Source organism: Pristiophorus japonicus, chromosome 7 (genome assembly GCF_044704955.1).
Source record: "Pristiophorus japonicus isolate sPriJap1 chromosome 7, sPriJap1.hap1, whole genome shotgun sequence".
Taxonomy (NCBI): domain Eukaryota; kingdom Metazoa; phylum Chordata; class Chondrichthyes; family Pristiophoridae; genus Pristiophorus; species Pristiophorus japonicus.
The window spans coordinates 195,591,501-195,609,331 of record NC_091983.1 but is presented as its reverse complement, the minus strand read 5'-3'; the positions used below and the strand labels follow the sequence as shown (position 1 = coordinate 195,609,331).

Below are 17,831 nucleotides of genomic sequence, written 5' to 3'. Positions count from 1 at the left end.
CATACCCCTTAATCCCTTTAGCCGTAAGGGCCATATCTAACTCTCTCTTGAACATATCCAATGAACTGGCATCAACAATTCTCTGCGGCAGGGAATTCCACAGGTTAACAACTCTGGGTGAAGAAGTTTCTCCTCATCTCAGTCCTAAATAGCTTACCCCTTATCCTTAAGACTGTGTCCTCTGTTTCTGGACTTCCCCAACATCGGGAACATTCTTCCTGCATCTAACTTGTCCAGTCCCATCAGAATTTTATATGTTTCTATGAGATCCCCTCTCATCCTTCTAAACTCCAATGAATAAAGGCCCAGTCGATCCAGTCTCTCCTCATATGTCAGTCTGGTGAACCTTCGCTACACTCCCTCAATAGCAAGAACGTCCTTCCTCAGATTAGGAGACCAAAACAGAACACAATATTACAGCTGAGGCCTCACCATGACCCTGTACAACTGAAGTAAGACCTCCCTGCTCCTATACTCAAAACCCCTAGCTATGAAGGCCAACATACCATTTGCCTTCTTCACCGCCTGCTGTACATGCATGTCAACTTTCAATGACTGATGTACCATGACACCCAGGTCACGTTGCACCTCCCCTTTTCCTAATCTGCCGCCATTCAGATAATATTCTGCCTTCGTGTTTTTGCCACCAAAGTGGATAACCTCACATTTATCCACATTATACTGCATCTGCCATGCATTTTCCCACTCACCTAACCTGTCCAAGTCAGCCTGCAGCGTCTTAGCGTCCTCCTCAGAGCTCACACCGCTACCCAGTTTAGTGTCATCTGCGAACTTGGAGATATTACACTCAATTCCTTCATCCAAATCATTAATGTATATTGTAAATAGCTGGAGTTGCAGCCCTGCGGCACCCTACTAGTCACTGCTTGCCATTCTGAAAAGGACCAGTTTACCCCGACTCTCTGCTTCCTGCCTGCTAACCAGTTCTCTATCCACGTCAATACATTACCCGCAATACCATGTGCTTTGATTTTGCACACCAATCTCTTGTGTGGGACCTTGTCAAACGCCTTTTGAAAGTCCAAATACACCACATCCACTGGTTCTCCCTTGTCCACTCTACTAGTTACATGCTCAAAAAATTCCAGAAGATTTGTCAAGCATGATTTCCCTTTCATAAATCCATGGTGACTTGGACCGATCCTGTCACTGCTTTCCAAATGCGCTGTTATTTCATCTTTAATAATTGATTCCAACATTTTCCCCACTACTGATGTCAGGCTAACCGGTCTATCATTATCCGTTTTCTCTTTCCCTCCTTTTTTAAAAAGTGGTGTTACATTCGCTACCCTCCAGTCCATAGGAATTGATCCAGAGTCGATAGACTGTTGGAAAATGATCACCAATGCATCCACTATTTCTAGGGCCACTTCCTTAAGTACTTTGGGATGCAGACTATCAGGCCCCTAGATTTATCGGCCTTCAATCCCATCAATTTCCCTAACACAATTTCCTGCCTAATAAGGATATCCTTTCGTTCCTCCTTCTCACTAGCCCCTTGGTCCCCTAATGCTTCCGGAAGGTTATTTATGTCTTCCTTCGTGAAGACAGAACCAAAGTATTTGTTCAACTGTCTGCCATTTCTTTGTTCCCCATTATAAATTCACCTGAATCTGACTGCAAGGGACCTATGTTTGTCTTCACAAATCTATAGAAGCTTTTTCTCTTCACAAATCTATAGAAGCTTTTGCAGTCAGTTTTTATGTTGCCAGCAAGCTTCCTCTCATACTCTATTTTCCCCCTCCTAATTAAACCCTTTGTCCTCCTCTGTTGAATTCTAAATTTCTCCCAGTCCTCAGGTTTCCTATATTTTTTCTGACTAATTGATATGCCTCTTCCTTGGATTTAACACTATCCTTAATTTGTTAGCCACGGTTGAGCCACCTTCCCCGTTTTATTTTTACTCCAGACAGGGATGTACAATTGTTGAAGTTCATCCATGTGATCTTTAAATGTTTGCCATTGCCTATCCACCGTCAACCCTTTAAGTATCCTTTTACCAGTCTATTCTAGCCAATTCACGCCTCATACCGTTGAAGTTACCTTTCCTTAAGTTCAGGACCCTAGTCTCTGAATTAACTGTGTCACTCTCCATTTTAATAAAGAATTCTACCATATTCTAGTCACTCTTCCCCAAGGGGCCTCGCACAAGATTGCTAATCCTTCCTCATTACACATCACACAGTTGAGGATGGCCAGCCCTCTAGTTGGTTCCTCGACATATTGGTCTAGAAAACCATCCCTAATACACTCCAGGAAATCCTCCTCCACCGTATTGCTACCAGTTTGGTTAGCCCAATGTATATGTAGATTAAAGTCACCCATGATAACTGTTGTACTTTTATTGCATGCATCCCTAATTTCTTGTTTGATGCTGTCCCCAACCTCACTACTACTATTTGGTGGTCTGTACACAACTCCCACTAACGTCTTCTGCCCTTTGGTATTCCGCTGCTCCATCCGTACAGATTCCACATCATCCAAGCTAATGTCCTTCCTTACTACTGCGTTAATTTCCTCTTTAACCAGCAATGCTATCCCACCTCCTTTTCCTTTCTGTCTATCCTTCCTGAATGTTGAATACTCCTGGATGTTGAGTTCCCAGCCTTGGTCACCCTGAAGCCCTGTTTCCGTGATGCCAATCATATCATATTCATTAATTGCTGCCTGTGCAGTTAATTCGTCCACCTTATTACGAATACTCCTCGCATTGAGGCACAGAGCCGTCTTGATCCCTACCAACATTGGTGATGTCTTGCACTAGAGCCGTCGCTATTTACATAGGGATATCTTGAAATACATTCTGAATGAGGACAAGAAAAAGAGAGAAAAGGAAGAGGAAGTGGAAAGCAAAAATGTCACCATTCTGACTTGGGAAGGTCTTCCCATCTATATGTAAAAAAAAAATAGGGTGACTGGTTAAAACACAGTTATTTCTCCCTCTAGGCCCTGCGTTCAAATCCAGCCTGGGTCAGCGAGATGATCTTTATGGCACATAAGGGTAGTTTGTGCAAAAATCTTAGCTAGCCTCTGAGATTGGGATCAAGACAAATAGTGCAGCATAGTAAAACAACGTATATATATCCATCCTCCAGCTTGTATTGTTCTGCTGTTGTGAAGTCAAAGTTACTGTGCCGGAGCTTTATCCTACATCAAAACACTGCTATTCTGGTCATTAGGTGTAAATACTCGAGTTAAAAATTACAGTATTCTAAACTTGTATTCCCTAACCTTGAGCACAAAAAGTGCAAACTTTTTATTATAATAATACACACAAATGAGTAGATAAATAAGTTTATGGAAGTTCTGTCCATACATAACACTATTTAATAATCACAAGGAATTGTGTACCCAAAGGTAAAGATTTGTGTACCAGGCCCAAGGGACTGGATGGCCTATTCCTGTTGCTATGTAAAGGTTTCATGGGCTTTTGTCAGTTAGAAAAACAATAACTAGTAGCAAATCATCCTCCAATTTTCTCTCGTCCTGCCTTGGAGAGTGACTTACACTGGTGTATGCTTACATAGGTACCAGCACTTCTACTGTATGTTGCCCAAGTGGCTTCACATGCAAGCCTGCAGAACTATGAGCACAAGCCCAATTCCATCCTCACCAGAGACACCCCACAGGTACACACTTTCCTGCAGATGTGTCACTGAATAGTCATCGGGAGCAGAAATGTCTGTATTTTTCCATTCCTAGTTCAGAGGTGATGAGGCCAGCTGTAATGCCACCTCCGGCCACCCTGACTTAATAAATTCACAGCAAACAGCACAGGCCAGGAATCAAAGGTGGGCCTCCTTTTTCTATAGGGCTCAGTACCATACCATGTGGTGCTTGCAGCCTGCTTTTTCCTTAATTCCGGTATTTTATTTTGGATTTTTATGGCATACAAGGGTAGTTTGTCCTTAAGTCCATATGAGGGAAAATCATGGATTGTTGATTTTTTTAAACCATGCACTGAGTAAATGTTTGCATAGAGGGTGGTACTATGCCAGACAGACACGAGGGGCCTGATATTCACTGGTGTGGGGAAGGAGTTATGGGCAGGAAAACCGGATTTCACCGAAAGCTGTAGCGTTTCAACACTTGTGCATGTGCAGATTCCGAGAAAAAGGAGTGAAGAAAACCAGGTTTCCCTAATCATTTGTTTGGGGTAGGAGGAAAGGAAACAAAAGAAATTCAGTAAATTGAACAAATTAAATCAGCTGGAATCCATAAAAGCTACATAATGCTTACCGAACAGCATCAGTGTCAAATTGGAGTCTTGGTTTATCAATCACACCGAGTGCATACAGCTGGCAAGCCAAAGCACATTTTCCCACCATAAACTGAGCAGTGTTTGTACGATCCAAACAGTCAACACAGTTTGTCCTTAGAACACCAGTCTGAAACAGAATTTAGACAGAGCAACACTATAATAAATTATATTATGAGCATATATCTAGTTACCATCCATTAACATTCCTGTTCCTTTTTTGTAGGCTGAAACAAATCATGCAACGTACAGAAGCCCTTGATTTGTCAAAAAGAATTAACATTATTGCTGCCCTGTTTTTAGTACGGAAAGAATCTGCGAATGATGAACAAGCATAAAACTTGTCTTTTAAGGGTACACAAAATAGTAGCATCACTTTTGAGTCAAGATAGACATTTTGAAAAATGTCTAAACATGGAGATACAGACATAATTACCTACTACAGCAGAAGATCTAGTTGTATGGTACTGTTTTAAACTTTGTTACAAACTGTGACAAATAAATGGCAATTGGTTTAAGTGCTGTACAAGAATTTGTTTACACATGCAGTCTTGAGGTGCCAATGTGTTTTTTTTAATTTGTTCATGGGATGTGGGTGTCGCTGGCAAGGCCAGCATTTACTGCCCATCCCTAACTGCCCTCGAGAAGATGGTGGTGAGCCGCCGCCTTGAACTGCTGCAGTCAGTGTGCTGAAGGTACTCCCACAGTGCTGTTAGGGAGCTTGTTCCAGGATTTTGACCCAGCGACGATGAAGCAACTTCCAAGTCAGGATGGTGTGTGACTTGGAGGGGAACTTGGAGGTGGTGGTGTTCCCATGTGCCTGCTACCCATGTCCTTCTAGGTGGTAGAGGTCGCAGGTTTGGGAGGAGCTGCTGAAGAAGCCTTAGCGAGATGCCGCTGTGCATCGTGTAGATGGTACACACTGCAGCTACGTTAGGTCGGTGATGGAGGGAATGAATGTTTAAGGTGGTGGATGGGGTGCCAATCAAGTGGGCTGCTTTGTCCTGGATGGTGTCGAGCTTCTTGAGTGTTGTTGGAGCTGCACTCATCCAAGCAAGGGGAGAGTATTCCATCGCACTCCTGACTTGTGCCTTGTAGATGGTGGAAAGGCTTTGGTGAAACACTTGCCGCAAAATACCCAGCCTCTGACCTGCTCTTGTTGCCACAGTATTTATGTGGCTGGTCCAGTTAAGTTTCTGGTCAATGGTGACCCCAGGATGTTGATGGTGGGGGATTTGGCGATGGTAATGCCGTTGAATGTCAGGGGGCAGTGGTTAGACTGTCACTTGATGGAGATAGTCATTGCCTGGCACTTGTGTCACGCAAATGTTACTTGCCACTTATCAGCCCAAGCCTGAATGTCGTACAGGTCTTGCTGCATGCGGGCATGGACTGCTCCATTATCTGAGGAGTTGCGAATGGCACTGAACACTGCAGTCATCAGCGAACATCCCCACTTCTGACTTTCCTGGGGCTGTGATGATTAACCTCCAACCACCACAACCGTCTTTCTTTGTGTTAGGTAGGACTCCAGCGGTGTAGAGTTTTCTTCGATTCCCATTGACTTCAATTTTACTAGGGCTCCTTGATGCCACATTCAGTCAAATGCTGCCTTCATGTCAACGGCAGTCACGCTCACCTCACCTCTGGAATTCAGCTCTTTTGTCCATGTTTGGACCAAGACTGTAATGAGGTCTGGAGCAGAGTGGTCCTGGCAGAACCCAAACTGGGCATTGGTGAGCAGGTTATTGGTGAGTAAGTGCTGCTTGATAGCACTGTCGACGACACTGTCCATCACTTTGCTGATGATTGAGAGTAGACTGATGGGGCAGTAATTGGCCGCATTGGATTTGTCCTGCTTTTTGTGGACAGGACATACCTGGGTAGTTTTCCACATTGTTGGATGGATGCCAGTGTGGTACCTGCATTGGAACAGCCTGGCTATAGGCGCGACTAGTCTTCAGCACAACAGCCGGGATGTTGTCTGGGCCCATAGCTGTTGCTGTATCCAGCGTGCTCAGCCATTTCTTGATATCATATGGAGTGAATTGAATTGGTTGAAGACTGGCTTCTGTGATGGTGGGGATCTCAGGAAGAAGCCAACATGGATCATCCACTCAGCGTTTCTGGCTGTGTAGGTAATCCTTTTGTGTGCAAAAAGATTACCTACAGGTGCAGCTAAGAGTGTAGGATTATATTTATTTTACAAGTTTGTAAAACTGATGATAAATGTTATTTTTTTTTCCAAATTAGTTTAAATTACCTCTGTATTCCTACCCCCAATGATTATCGTCTAAGTGTTCATATTAATACATCTTTTATCAGATTGGCTCAGTTGGTAGTAGTCTTGCCCAATCCGAGTCAGAAGCTTGTGGGTTCAAGCTCAGTTCCTGGACCCGATAGTCTCGGCTGACAAGTTTCTGCTCACGAATTTCAACTTGGTTCAGAATTAATAGCTGTTTCTGTTACATTTGTCATGACTTCCCAAATATCTTTATTTTTGCTCACAAGAGCGAGCTTGCATAGGCAAACACACACTTTGTAAAAATTGAAACTTGATCTTGTATGTTAAATATCTGGGTTAGTAATAAACCCTTTTACCATTGGGATATGCACCAAAATAGTGTGAGATACTATCATATTCTCCTGATCGCTTTGGACAGGTGTAAAAACACTACATTGACAGACTGCATCTTAGGGCTAGACAACCAATTAGGTTTACATTGACTCTGCATAGGAACAGGAGTAGGCTATTTATCCCTTCGAGTCAGTTCCACCATTCAATGAGATCATGGCTGATCTGTGACACAACTCCATATACCCACCTTTGCCCCATATCCCTTAATACCTTTGGTTAACGGAAATCTATCAATCTCAGATTTAAAACTAACAATCGACTTAGCAACAACTGACATTGCAGAAGGGAGTACCAAACTTATACCACCCTTTGGTTGTAGAAGTGTTTCCTAACTTCACCCCTGAAAAGCCTTGGCTCTAATTTTTAGACTCCCCAACCAACAGAAATAGTTTCTCTCTACCCTATGAGATCACCTGAATATGTTGAAAGCTTTGATCAAATCACCCCTTAACCTCAAATTCCAGGACATATGACCCTAGGTTTTGGTAATCTCTCCTTGTTGTGTAACCCTTGGAGTCCAGATATTGTTCTGGTAAATCTACGTTGCACTCCCTCCAAGGCTAATATATACTTCAAGGTGTGGTGCCCAGAACTGAGCAGAGAAACAGATCATTCAGCCCAACTAATCCATGCCAGTGTTCATACTCCACACGGGCCTCATCCTGCTCTAATTACTTCTTCCCAACCTATCCCATATCGCTCTATACCCATTTCCCCTCATGCATGCATCAAGCTTCCCCTTAAATGCTTCAATCACTCCATGTGGCAGCGAGTTTTGCATTCTCACCACTCTATAGAGAAATTCTCCTAAATTCTTTTTTAGATTTGTTCGTGGCTATCTTATATTTGTGCACTCTTGTCTGGGCTCACTCACAAGTGAAAATAGTTTCTCAACATCCACTCCATTGAACCCCCATCATAATTTTAAGGTATTTTCTTTTTCAGAGAAAAAGCCACAGCTCAATTTTTCCTCATTGTTACATGCTCTTAATTTTTCTAACATCCTCAAAAAAAAATGGAGACTAGAACTGCTTACAGTACACCAAGTATGTTGTATACAAGTTTAACATTATCTCCCAGCTTTTGTATTATATTCCTCTAGAAATGAACCCCAGTGCTTTGTTTGCACTCTGTGGTCTTATCAGATACTTTTACTGATTTATGCACCTGTATTCTCAGATCTCTTTGTTTCTCTACCCCATTTAGCTTCTTACCTTCCAAAGAATAAGTGGCCTCCTTATTCTTATCAATATGAATACCTTACACTCCACTATAGTGAATCATGTTTGTCATGTATCCACCCACTATTAAGAAGTACAATTATACAAAAGTAAAATAAAACAGATCAGTTAGCAAAATATTACAACTTTCACAGGCACATTCATTTGTTCTTGGAGTCTATCATAACAAATCATGGAGACTTTTGAAAGGATGCCTTTTAAAGAATTCTTCAACTGAGGTTATAAGCCGTACGAGTTCTAACCACTATGGAGTTCTGCTGTGATTGGAAGGTAAATGGCTGAATCATGTGAACAGCCAGACTGATCAAACACTGCTACATAATCCGATAGGAAACATCAGTGCATGCAGCTGTCAAATCACATTTTCAACAACTCAATGGGCAATCAGCGATAACAGTTGCCTGTACTAGCAGGAGACTCCCTGAAGGGGCAGCAGTCACAAACAATTAACTCACGTCTATTAACTTGCCTTCTTTGACACTTGTCTGATAGATGTTTGATTTGGGAATTCCTATTATGCTACAAAGAATGCATAACCTGGTTAACATAGATAAAGGTCTCTGGGGTGTCAAACCAGATGGTCTGACTTTGGATGCAACTACAAACAAAAAAAAAAATCAATTTCCCTTGAAGCTTAAATACATTTTAAAATCCCAGGAAAGACACCCAGTTAAGATTTCATTCAAAAATATATAATATTGAGAATGTCATTTGAAACAAGATTGATCATAAATTGCTTGTTGAAATTTGAATATATTTTCAATGAACTGTAAGGTGTCAGCTGTAGCTCAGTTGGTGCCACTCTCATCTCGGAGTCAGAAGGTTTTGTGCTCAAATCCCACACCAGAGATTTGAGCACAAAACTCTAAGTGGATACTCCAGTGCAGTGCTGAGGAAGCGCTGCATTGTTGGAGGTGCTGTCTTTCGGATGAGACATTAAACTGAGGCCCCGTCTGCTCTCTCAAGTGGGCGTAAAAGATCAATTGGCACTATTTTGAAGAAGAGCAGGGGAGTTACCCCCAGTGCCCTGGCCAATATTTATCCCTCAATCAACGTAACAAAAACAGATTAACTGGTCATCATCACATTGCTCTTTGTGGGAGCTTGCTTGTGCGCAAATTGGCTGCCGCGTTTCCTACATTACAACAGTGACTACACTCCAAAAGTACTTCATTGGCTGCAAAGCGCTTGGTGATGTCCGGTGGTCATGAAAGGTAATATATAAATCCAAGTCTTTCTTCTTTCTTTCTATAAAAACAAGTTGAGGATAAAGTTTTAAATGCAACAGTGGAAGCTTTACATTAGTGGATTATTAATCTTGCAAGTGTTAAAAATCTAGGTCGGAGGGGAAAGATAATGGGACGATTTTAACCCTGGAGGAAACTAGGCAGCAGTTAACATTGGCCGGAAGACTTTCCCACTGAGGTCCCGCACGGACACTGTATTGAATTTAAACCTGCTCTGAGCAGGTGGCAAGGGCGCACGCCTGAACCTGGCATGGTCATGATGTCATCAGTCCCGACTGCAATTTTCACTTTGTCCCGAGCGGAGAAATTTTTCCGCCAGGTGAAAACAGCAGGAAGAGGATCCGGGACCAGAAAAGGCCCAAACAAGTTTGTTTATTTATTTTTTTATTTCCTTGTGGGGCCAGGAGTTAGGCGGCTCTGGCCCATGCTCCCAGCGTTTCCAAACAGGAGATTCTCCTGCAATCGCCTCTCTGCTACTTATGCTGTTGACGGTGACCGCTCCTTCGGTGCTGGCCTGTGGCCATCCAACGCCTGAAATTCCACTTCCGTCCGCTAGCCAGGCGTTGGTTCCCACCCATTTTGAACGGGCAGCTGAGCGGTGGTATGCAGATGAGTGAAAACCGCCCAGTCATCATGCCGTTGAGGGTAGGATGGTGACATAAGCACTTAAATTCCTGCCCCTAATTAAACTCGGGCTTTAAATGTTTAGCCTTGGGTAGCTATTTTTTTTTTTTAAAACCAGGATTTAATTTTCATGAACCAATCTTTAAGTACGGTAGCGTAATGGTTATGGTACGAACTAGTAATTCAGTGGCTGCGAGTTCAAATACCACGATAGAAAGTTAGGAAATTGAATTAATTAAATCTGGTCATTATTTGGCCGACACCAGGTAAAATAGAAAAGATAGAAACATAGAAATTTACAGCGCAGAAGGAGGCCATTCCAGCCCATTGTGTCCGCGCCGGCCGACAAAGAGCCGCACAGCCCTTGGTCATCAGCCCTAAAGGTTACATATAAACCTATGAACAATGACGGAAAGGCAAAGAGCACCCAGCCCAACCAATCCGCCTCACCACAACTGTGACACCCCTTATACTAAAATATTCTACACTCCACCCCAACCGGAGGCATGTGATCTCCTGGGAGAGCCAAAAACCAGATAAAAACCCAGGCCAATTTAGGGAGAAAAAATCTGGGAAAGTTCCTCTCCAATCCATCCAGGCGATCGAAACTAGTCCAGGAGATCACCATGCAAGTAACCATGAAAGTGAATGGGTTGTCGTTAAAAAACAAACTTCAGGGAAGGAAACCTGCCACCTTTTCTTGGTTTGGCAAACACACAACTCCAGTCCCAATGCCGCATGGTTGAATCAGGGCAACCAGGGATGGGCAGAAAATGCAGCCTTGGCAACGTAGCCCACATTGCGGGAAGAAATATATAATAAAATCTTGCAAGTTTTGATGCACTTAAATATAATGGGCCCAAGTTTCGAGCTGCGCCTAGAACGGCGCAGTCCTGACCTGGACGCCCGTTTTTCGCGCCACAAAGTGCGCCTAAAAAAACCCTCCAGATTCTCCAGCTCCCTGCAGGTCCTCTGGCCCTCGGCGCAGCGCAGCAGGAGCTGTAGGGGGTGGAGCCAGGTCCCTGCGCTGAAAACAGTGCCGGGACCACTGCACATGCGCGCTCCAGTGGGCGCGCATGTGCAGTAGCTCCAGGCGCCCAAAACTGTGTGGGAGGGGCCGAAGCACGCAGCCCCTAGCCCTGGCCGAATGGCCTCACTGGGGCTGCGTGAATAAGGCTCCTCCCACGGCCAGCTCCTGCTTCCTGCCGACCCGACTCGACTCCCGCTTCCCGCCTCCGTACCGGACCCGACACCAACCTGACTCCCGCTCCCCGCCTCCCCCCGCCCCCCGGACCCAACCCGACTCCCGCTTCCCCCCCCCCCTCCCGCCCCCGCACCGGACCCGACACGACTCCCCCCCCCGCCCCGGATCCGACCTGACCTCCCTTTCCCTCCCTCCCCCCGACCCGAACCGAACCGACCTCCCTCCCCACCACCCCCCCGACCCGACCCAATGCCATCGACCTGTAAATCTGGTGCTGGGGACGGGCCCTGCCCGAAGTCCCGGGCCCGTCCCGTTCAGCCTCCCTCCCCCTTCTCCTTCCCCCCCGCCATCAATCTCCTTTCCCCCCCAATCTCCTTCCCCCCCTTCATCCCCCTTCTCCCCATTCCCTCCCTCTACCCCCGTCCCCTCGCTGTCAGAAACACAGACACTGACAGACAGAGAATGAGAGACACACACAGACAGACAGAGAGATAGAGACACTGACAGAGACACACTGGGGGGGGGGGGGGGGGCATCCCAGCTCGCTGTTGGAGGGCTCCCGGTGCTGCAGTCGGTAAGTAGAAAATGTTTTATTTATTGATTTAAAAAAAAAATTATTTCTTATTAATTTTTTTGGATTGATTTATTGGTTGATTTATTGATGTATTTATCATTTATTATTGATGATGGCTCTTTATTTGTAAAACTGAAGTGTTTAATGTTTGTAAACTTCCCTTTAAACCCCCCCCCCCCCATTCCCTACGCCTGATTTTCTAAAGTGTAGACAAGGTTTTTTCGAGCGTACAAAAATCTTCACTTTCTCCATTCTGAGTTAGTTTGGAGTAAGTTTTCACTGACGAAACTTTGAAAACAGGCGTAAGTGGCCGGACACGCCCCCTTTTGAAAAAAAAAATTCTGTTCCAAAGTGAAACTGTTCTAACTGACGAGAACTGGAGCAAACTAAATGACGAGAATTCCGATTTCTAAGATACTCCGTTCTACACCAGTTGCTCCTAAAAATTAGGAGCAAATCATGTCGAAACTTGGGGCCATAGAGTTTCAGACACGTTCTATGTTATTTCTTCTCCAAAACAGACTATATACCTGTTCTATTAATAAATCAGTTCCTTTTCATTCTTCAACATCAGGGTGTCAAAAGTCAAGAGATTAGCATTGCATTACAGAAAGCTACACAGTAGGAGTGAATTAGAAGACTCTAATTCCCATGTGGAATGTGGGTGGGGATCAGATGGTCGCAAGACCAAAACTCAAAAGAATCATGATTGTTCTTTGAATTGCCTCAGATGGAATTACAATGTAATGCACTTACAGCACATTAAATTAGTGCAAACCCGATTTGTCTAATTTAATAGATGTCAGCTGTAACCTGATAAATCAGCTAACTTGCATTATTAAGGAAAACTTACTGAGAAGAAACATTTAAAAGATTAAAAATACTATATACAAAAGATCCATGAGAATTCACTTTCCCCTGACTCCGTGATTCCATTTCAACTGGAGCCGAGCCCAGCACCTTTGCTATTTACCCGAGTGATAACTGCCAAAAATCAACCCTTTGTCTGAAAATTATTTTAAAATATACTATACCTAATCTGAGGTTTAACTCAACAATTTTAATATTGAGAGAAACAGAGTTAACATTTCAGGTTTGTGACTCTTTGTCAGAACTTTTTTTCGCGTTGGACCGGAAGTCGGTCATAGTGGGTGTGGAAGTGCGGCGGTAAGTCCTGGTGAGGGGCGGAAGTTGGGGCGGGAGCAAGTCTCCGCAGAGATGACATCATGATGCATGTGCGTCACCACGCTCTTCCCTTCACTTAAAGGGGAGAGCGTTCGGCATTCAGAAACATCGGTCCACTGGGCCACCAGGGAGGGTTTTGGCCGGGCCAGCGGCCTAGCACCCAAGAGGGGGCAATAATTGGCCAGCCGAAAGGGAAATTGGACAACAAAAATAAAAACATGGCGGCCGCGGCAAAGGGCCCACCACGCTACCGTGCTGCACACAGACAGGAGAAGGTGCACCGATAGAAAAAGCTGTCGGGGGCACCATGCAGCTTCTCGTAGATTTTTTAAAAGTAAATTTGAGGCAGATTGCAATGGAGATGCGGAATAGCGGCGGTGCGTGTTTTGATGAGGCGCTTGCAGCGGTTGGCAGCAGAGGGGTGGAAGTGGGGACAGGATAAAAAATCCCCAAGCTGAATTTGGACTGCAACGCGGCGGCCACTCGATTCCACCGCATGACCTCCGCAAAACGGTGGTAACGGGTTTTATACGGACCCTGAATTGCGGCCCCTGGATCTTTCTCGATTCTACTCTCCCTCTTACTTTATTGGTTATATTGATTATATAGATCCCTATGGAAACATTGGAACTCTAATAAATCCTTTGACCAAGGTAGATTTAGATTTTTGACTGGTTAAATATGGCATCGAACTTTTGATTCTCTACATGATCAGCAATACAATGTTAACCAAGATAATTTACCAAACAATTCTGAAATTAACTGGATAAAGTAAATTTGTGCTGTAATACAATTAACTAGTAGTATAATGAATAAGTATGCTGCGTAATAATGTAAAACTACCTTGTCTATATTATATTCATAATTAACTCCATTCTTGTGACTAGACTATATTCGTACACTATAACTCGTACATTACCAATTCCTTTCATTACCTGCAAGCGACAAGTATTGTGAATACATCCACCCAGTTCATTCCAACTGTGAAAAAGAAAAAATAGGGAAGATACGATCAATATACGAGAGAGGGAGAGAGGGAGAATACACAACGTGTACTGTGCCTTTAAACATTTAAAAGTGATTCATAAAAAGGCATAAAGAAACAGACACAGTTATCATGGAAGAGATTAGGAGGGTGACTGAAAGTATGGTTGGAAAGATTGGCTTTGAGAAGATTACTGAAGCTAGAAAGGCAAAGATGATTAGAGGGAGTTCAAAAAGAATAGGACCAAGGCAGCAGAAAGTTCTGGTACCGACGGGAGGGAGCACAAGCAGAACATGGGAGTCAGAGGAACAGAGCGAATATCTAGCTAGAGCAGATTGCAGAGCAGGTCAAGGCCATTGAGAGATTTATAAACAAGGATTCAGATGCTGATCTACTTTGCTCCCGGTACGCCAAAGCCTCCCCCACCCCATGTATAAATCCCTTCATAACATTGCCCTTCCCTTTTTTGATAACCCCCTCCAGCCTTTCAACTTCCCTAGAACTCGCTATTCCTTTGACTCTGACTTGTGCAACCCTCCCCACTCACTTTGTCCCACCATTGGCGGCATGCCTTCAGCTATCTAGGATCCACGCTCTGGAATTCCCTCTCTAAGGGCTCAAGTTTCGGCCTCAGTTGCTCCTGATTTTTTGGAGCAACTGGTGTAGAACGGAGTATCTTAGAAATTCAAATTCTCGTCATTTAGTTTGCTCCAGTTCTAGTCAGTTAGAACAGTTTCATTTTTGAACAGGATTTTACGCCTGTTTTCAAAGTTTCGTCAGTGAAAACTTACTCCAAACTAACTTAGAATGGAGTAAGTGAAGATTTTTGTACGCTCGAAAAAATCTTGTCTACACTTTAGAAAATCAGGCGTAGGTTACAAATCAGGCGTAGGGAATGGAGGGGGGGAGGGAGGGGTTTAAAGGGAAGTTTACAAACATTAAACACTTTAGTTTTACAAATAAAGAGCCATCATCAATAATAAATGATAAAAACATCAATAAATCAAAACAAATTATTAAGAAATAATTTAAAAAAAATCATAAATAAAACATTTTCTACTTACCGACTGCAGCACCGGGAGCCCTCCAACAGCGTGCTGGGATGCCCCCCCCCCACCCCCGCGCCCCCCCGCAGTGTGTCTCTATCTGTCAGTGTCAGTGTTTCTGACAGTGAGGGGAGGGGGAGGAGGGGGGGGCAGGAGGAGGGCAGGGAGGCAGAGGGGGAGGGAGGGAAGGGGGAGGGAGAGGAGAAGGGGAAGGGGGAGAAGGGGAAGGGAGGGAGGGGAGAAGGGGAAGGGAGGGAGGGGGGAGAAGGGGAAGGGAGGGAGGGGGAGAAGGGGAAGGGAGGGAGGGGGAGAAGGGGAAGGGAGGGAGGGGGAGAAGGGGAAGGGAGGGAGGGGGAGAAGGGGAAGGGAGGGAGGGGGAGAAGGGGAAGGGAGGGAGGGGGAGAAGGGGAAGGGAGGGAGGGGAGAAGGGGAAGGGGAGGGAGGGGGAGAAGGAAAAGGGAGGGAGGGGGAGAAGGGGAAGGGGGGAGAGAAGGGGAAGGGGGGGGAGAGAAGGGGAGAAGGGGAAGGGGGGAAGAGAAGGGGGAGAAGGGGAGGGGGGAAGAGAAGGGGAGAGGAGAGGGGGAGGGGGGGAAGAGAAGGGGAAGGGGGGGGGAGGGGGAGAAGGGGAAGGGAGGGAGAGAAGAAGGGGAAAGGGGGGGGGGTGGAGGAGGAGAAGGGAAAGGGGGGGGTGGAGGAGGAGAAGGGGAAGACGGGGGTGGAGGAGGAGAAGGGGAAGACGGGGGTGGAGGAGGAGAAGGGGAAGACGGGGGGGAGGAGGAGAAGGGGAAGACGGGGGTGGAGGAGGAGGAAGGGAAGACGGGGGTGGAGGAGGAGAAGGGGAAGACGGGGGGGAGGAGGAGAATGGGAAGACGGGGTGGAGGAGGAGAAGGGGAAGACGGGGGGGCGGGGAAAGAGAAGGGGAAGAAGGGGGGGCGGGAAAGGGGAAGAAGGGGGGCGGGAAAGGGGAAGAAGGGGGGGCGGGAAAGGAGAAGGGGGCGGGAAAGGAGAAGGGGGGCGGGAAAGGAGAAGGGGGGCGGGAAAGGAGAAGGGGGGCGGGAAAGGAGAAGGGGGGCGGGAAAGGAGAAGGGGGGCGGGAAAGGAGAAGGGGGGCGGGAAAGGAGAAGGGAAGGGGAGAAGGGGGGCGGGAAAGGAGAAGGGGGGCGGGAAAAGGAGAAGGGGGGCGGGAAAGGAGAAGGGGGGCGGGAAAGGAGAAGGGGGGCGGGAAGGAGAAGGGGAGGGGAAAGGAGAAAGGGGGGCGGGAAAGGAGAAGGGGGGCGGGAAAGGAGAAGGGGGGCGGGAAAGGAGAAGGGGGGCGGGAAAGGAGAAGGGGGGCGGGAAAGGAGAAGGGGGCGGGGAAAGGAGAAGGGGGGCGGGAAAGGAGAAGGGGGGCGGGAAAGGAGAAGGGGGCGGGAAAGGAGAAGGGGGCGGGAAAGGAGAAGGGGGCGGGAAAGGAGAAGGGGGGCGGGAAAGGAGAAGGGGGGCGGGAAAGGGAGAAGGGGGGCGGGAAAGGAGAAGGGGGGCGGGAAGGAGAAGGGGGGCGGGAAAGGAGAAGGGGGGCGGGAAAGGAGAAGGGGGGCGGGGAAAGGAGAAGGGGGGCGGGAAAGGAGAAGGGGGGCGGGAAAGGAGAAGGGGGGCGGGAAAGGAGAAGGGGGGCGGGAAAGGAGAAGGGGGGCGGGAAAGGAGAAGGGGGGCGGGAAAGGAGAAGGGGGGCGGGAAAGGAGAAGGGGGGCGGAAAGGAGAAGGGGGGCGGGAAAGGAGAAGGGGGGCGGGAAAGGAGAAGGGGGGCGGGAAAGGAGAAGGGGGCGGGAAAGGAGAAGGGGGGCGGGAAAGGAGAAGGGGGGCGGGAAAGGAGAAGGGGGGCGGGGAAAGGAGAAGGGGGGCGGGAAAGGAGAAGGGGGGCGGGAAAGGAGAAGGGGGGCGGGAAAGGAGAAGGGGGGCGGGAAAGGAGAAGGGGGGCCGGGAAAGGAGAAGGGGGGCGGAAAGGAGAAGGGGGGCGGGAAAGGAGAAGGGGGGCGGAAAGGAGAAGGGGGCGGGAAAGGAGAAGGGGGGCGGGAAAGGAGAAGGGGGGGGAAAGGAGAAGGGGGGCGGGAAAGGAGAAGGGGGGCGGGAAAGGAGAAGGGGGCGGGAAAGGAAAGGGGGGCGGGAAAGGAGAAGGGGGGCGGGAAAGGAGAAGGGGGCGGGAAAGGAGAAGGGGGGCGGGAAAGGAGAAGGGGGGGCGGGAAAGGAGAAGGGGGGGCGGGAAAGGAGAAGGGGGGGCGGGAAAGGAGAAGGGGGGGCGGGAAAGGAGAAGGGGGGAGGGAAAGGAGAAGGGGGGAGGGAAAGGAGAAGGGGGAGGGAAAGGAGAAGGGGGGAGGGGAAAGGAGAAGGGGGGAGGGAAAGGAGAAGGGGGGAGGGAAAGGAGAAGGGGGGAGGGAAAGGAGAAGGGGGAGGGAAAGGAGAAGGAAAAGGGGAGGGGGGGAAGGAGAAGGGGGAGGGAGGCTGAATGGGCCGGGCCAGGCCCAAGACTTCGGGCAGGGCCCGTCTCCAGCACCAGATTTACAGGTCGGTGGCGTTGGGTCGGGTCGGGTCCGGGGTCGGGTCGGGGGAGCGGAGGGAGGTCCGGGGGCGAGGTCGGGAGCGCGGGTCGGGGCGGGTCCGGGGAGGGGGTTGGGAGCACGGGTCGGATCGGGGGGAGGGGGTGGGGGGTTGGGTCGGGTCGGTTCGTGTTGGGGGCGGGGGCAAGGAGTTCAGGTTGGGTCGGGTCCGGGTGGGGTCGGGAGCGCGGGTTGGGTCGGGGGGGGTGGTGGGAGGGAGTTCGGTCCGGTTTCG

At 47.7% G+C, this 17,831-nt stretch overlaps 1 protein-coding gene across 1 annotated transcript in view; it reads right to left on the bottom strand.

The window, feature by feature from the left end:
- fig4a (FIG4 phosphoinositide 5-phosphatase a) overlaps positions 1 to 17,831 on the bottom strand; it is a 142,192-nt gene that overhangs the window by 45,238 nt on the left and 79,123 nt on the right. The window contains exons 14-15 of the mRNA XM_070885676.1: positions 13,928 to 13,973; positions 4,261 to 4,409 (exon numbers count right to left, since the gene is read on the bottom strand). Of these exons, the coding sequence (XP_070741777.1) occupies positions 4,261 to 4,409; positions 13,928 to 13,973 (195 nt within the window). The remainder of the gene's footprint in view (positions 1 to 4,260; positions 4,410 to 13,927; positions 13,974 to 17,831) is intronic.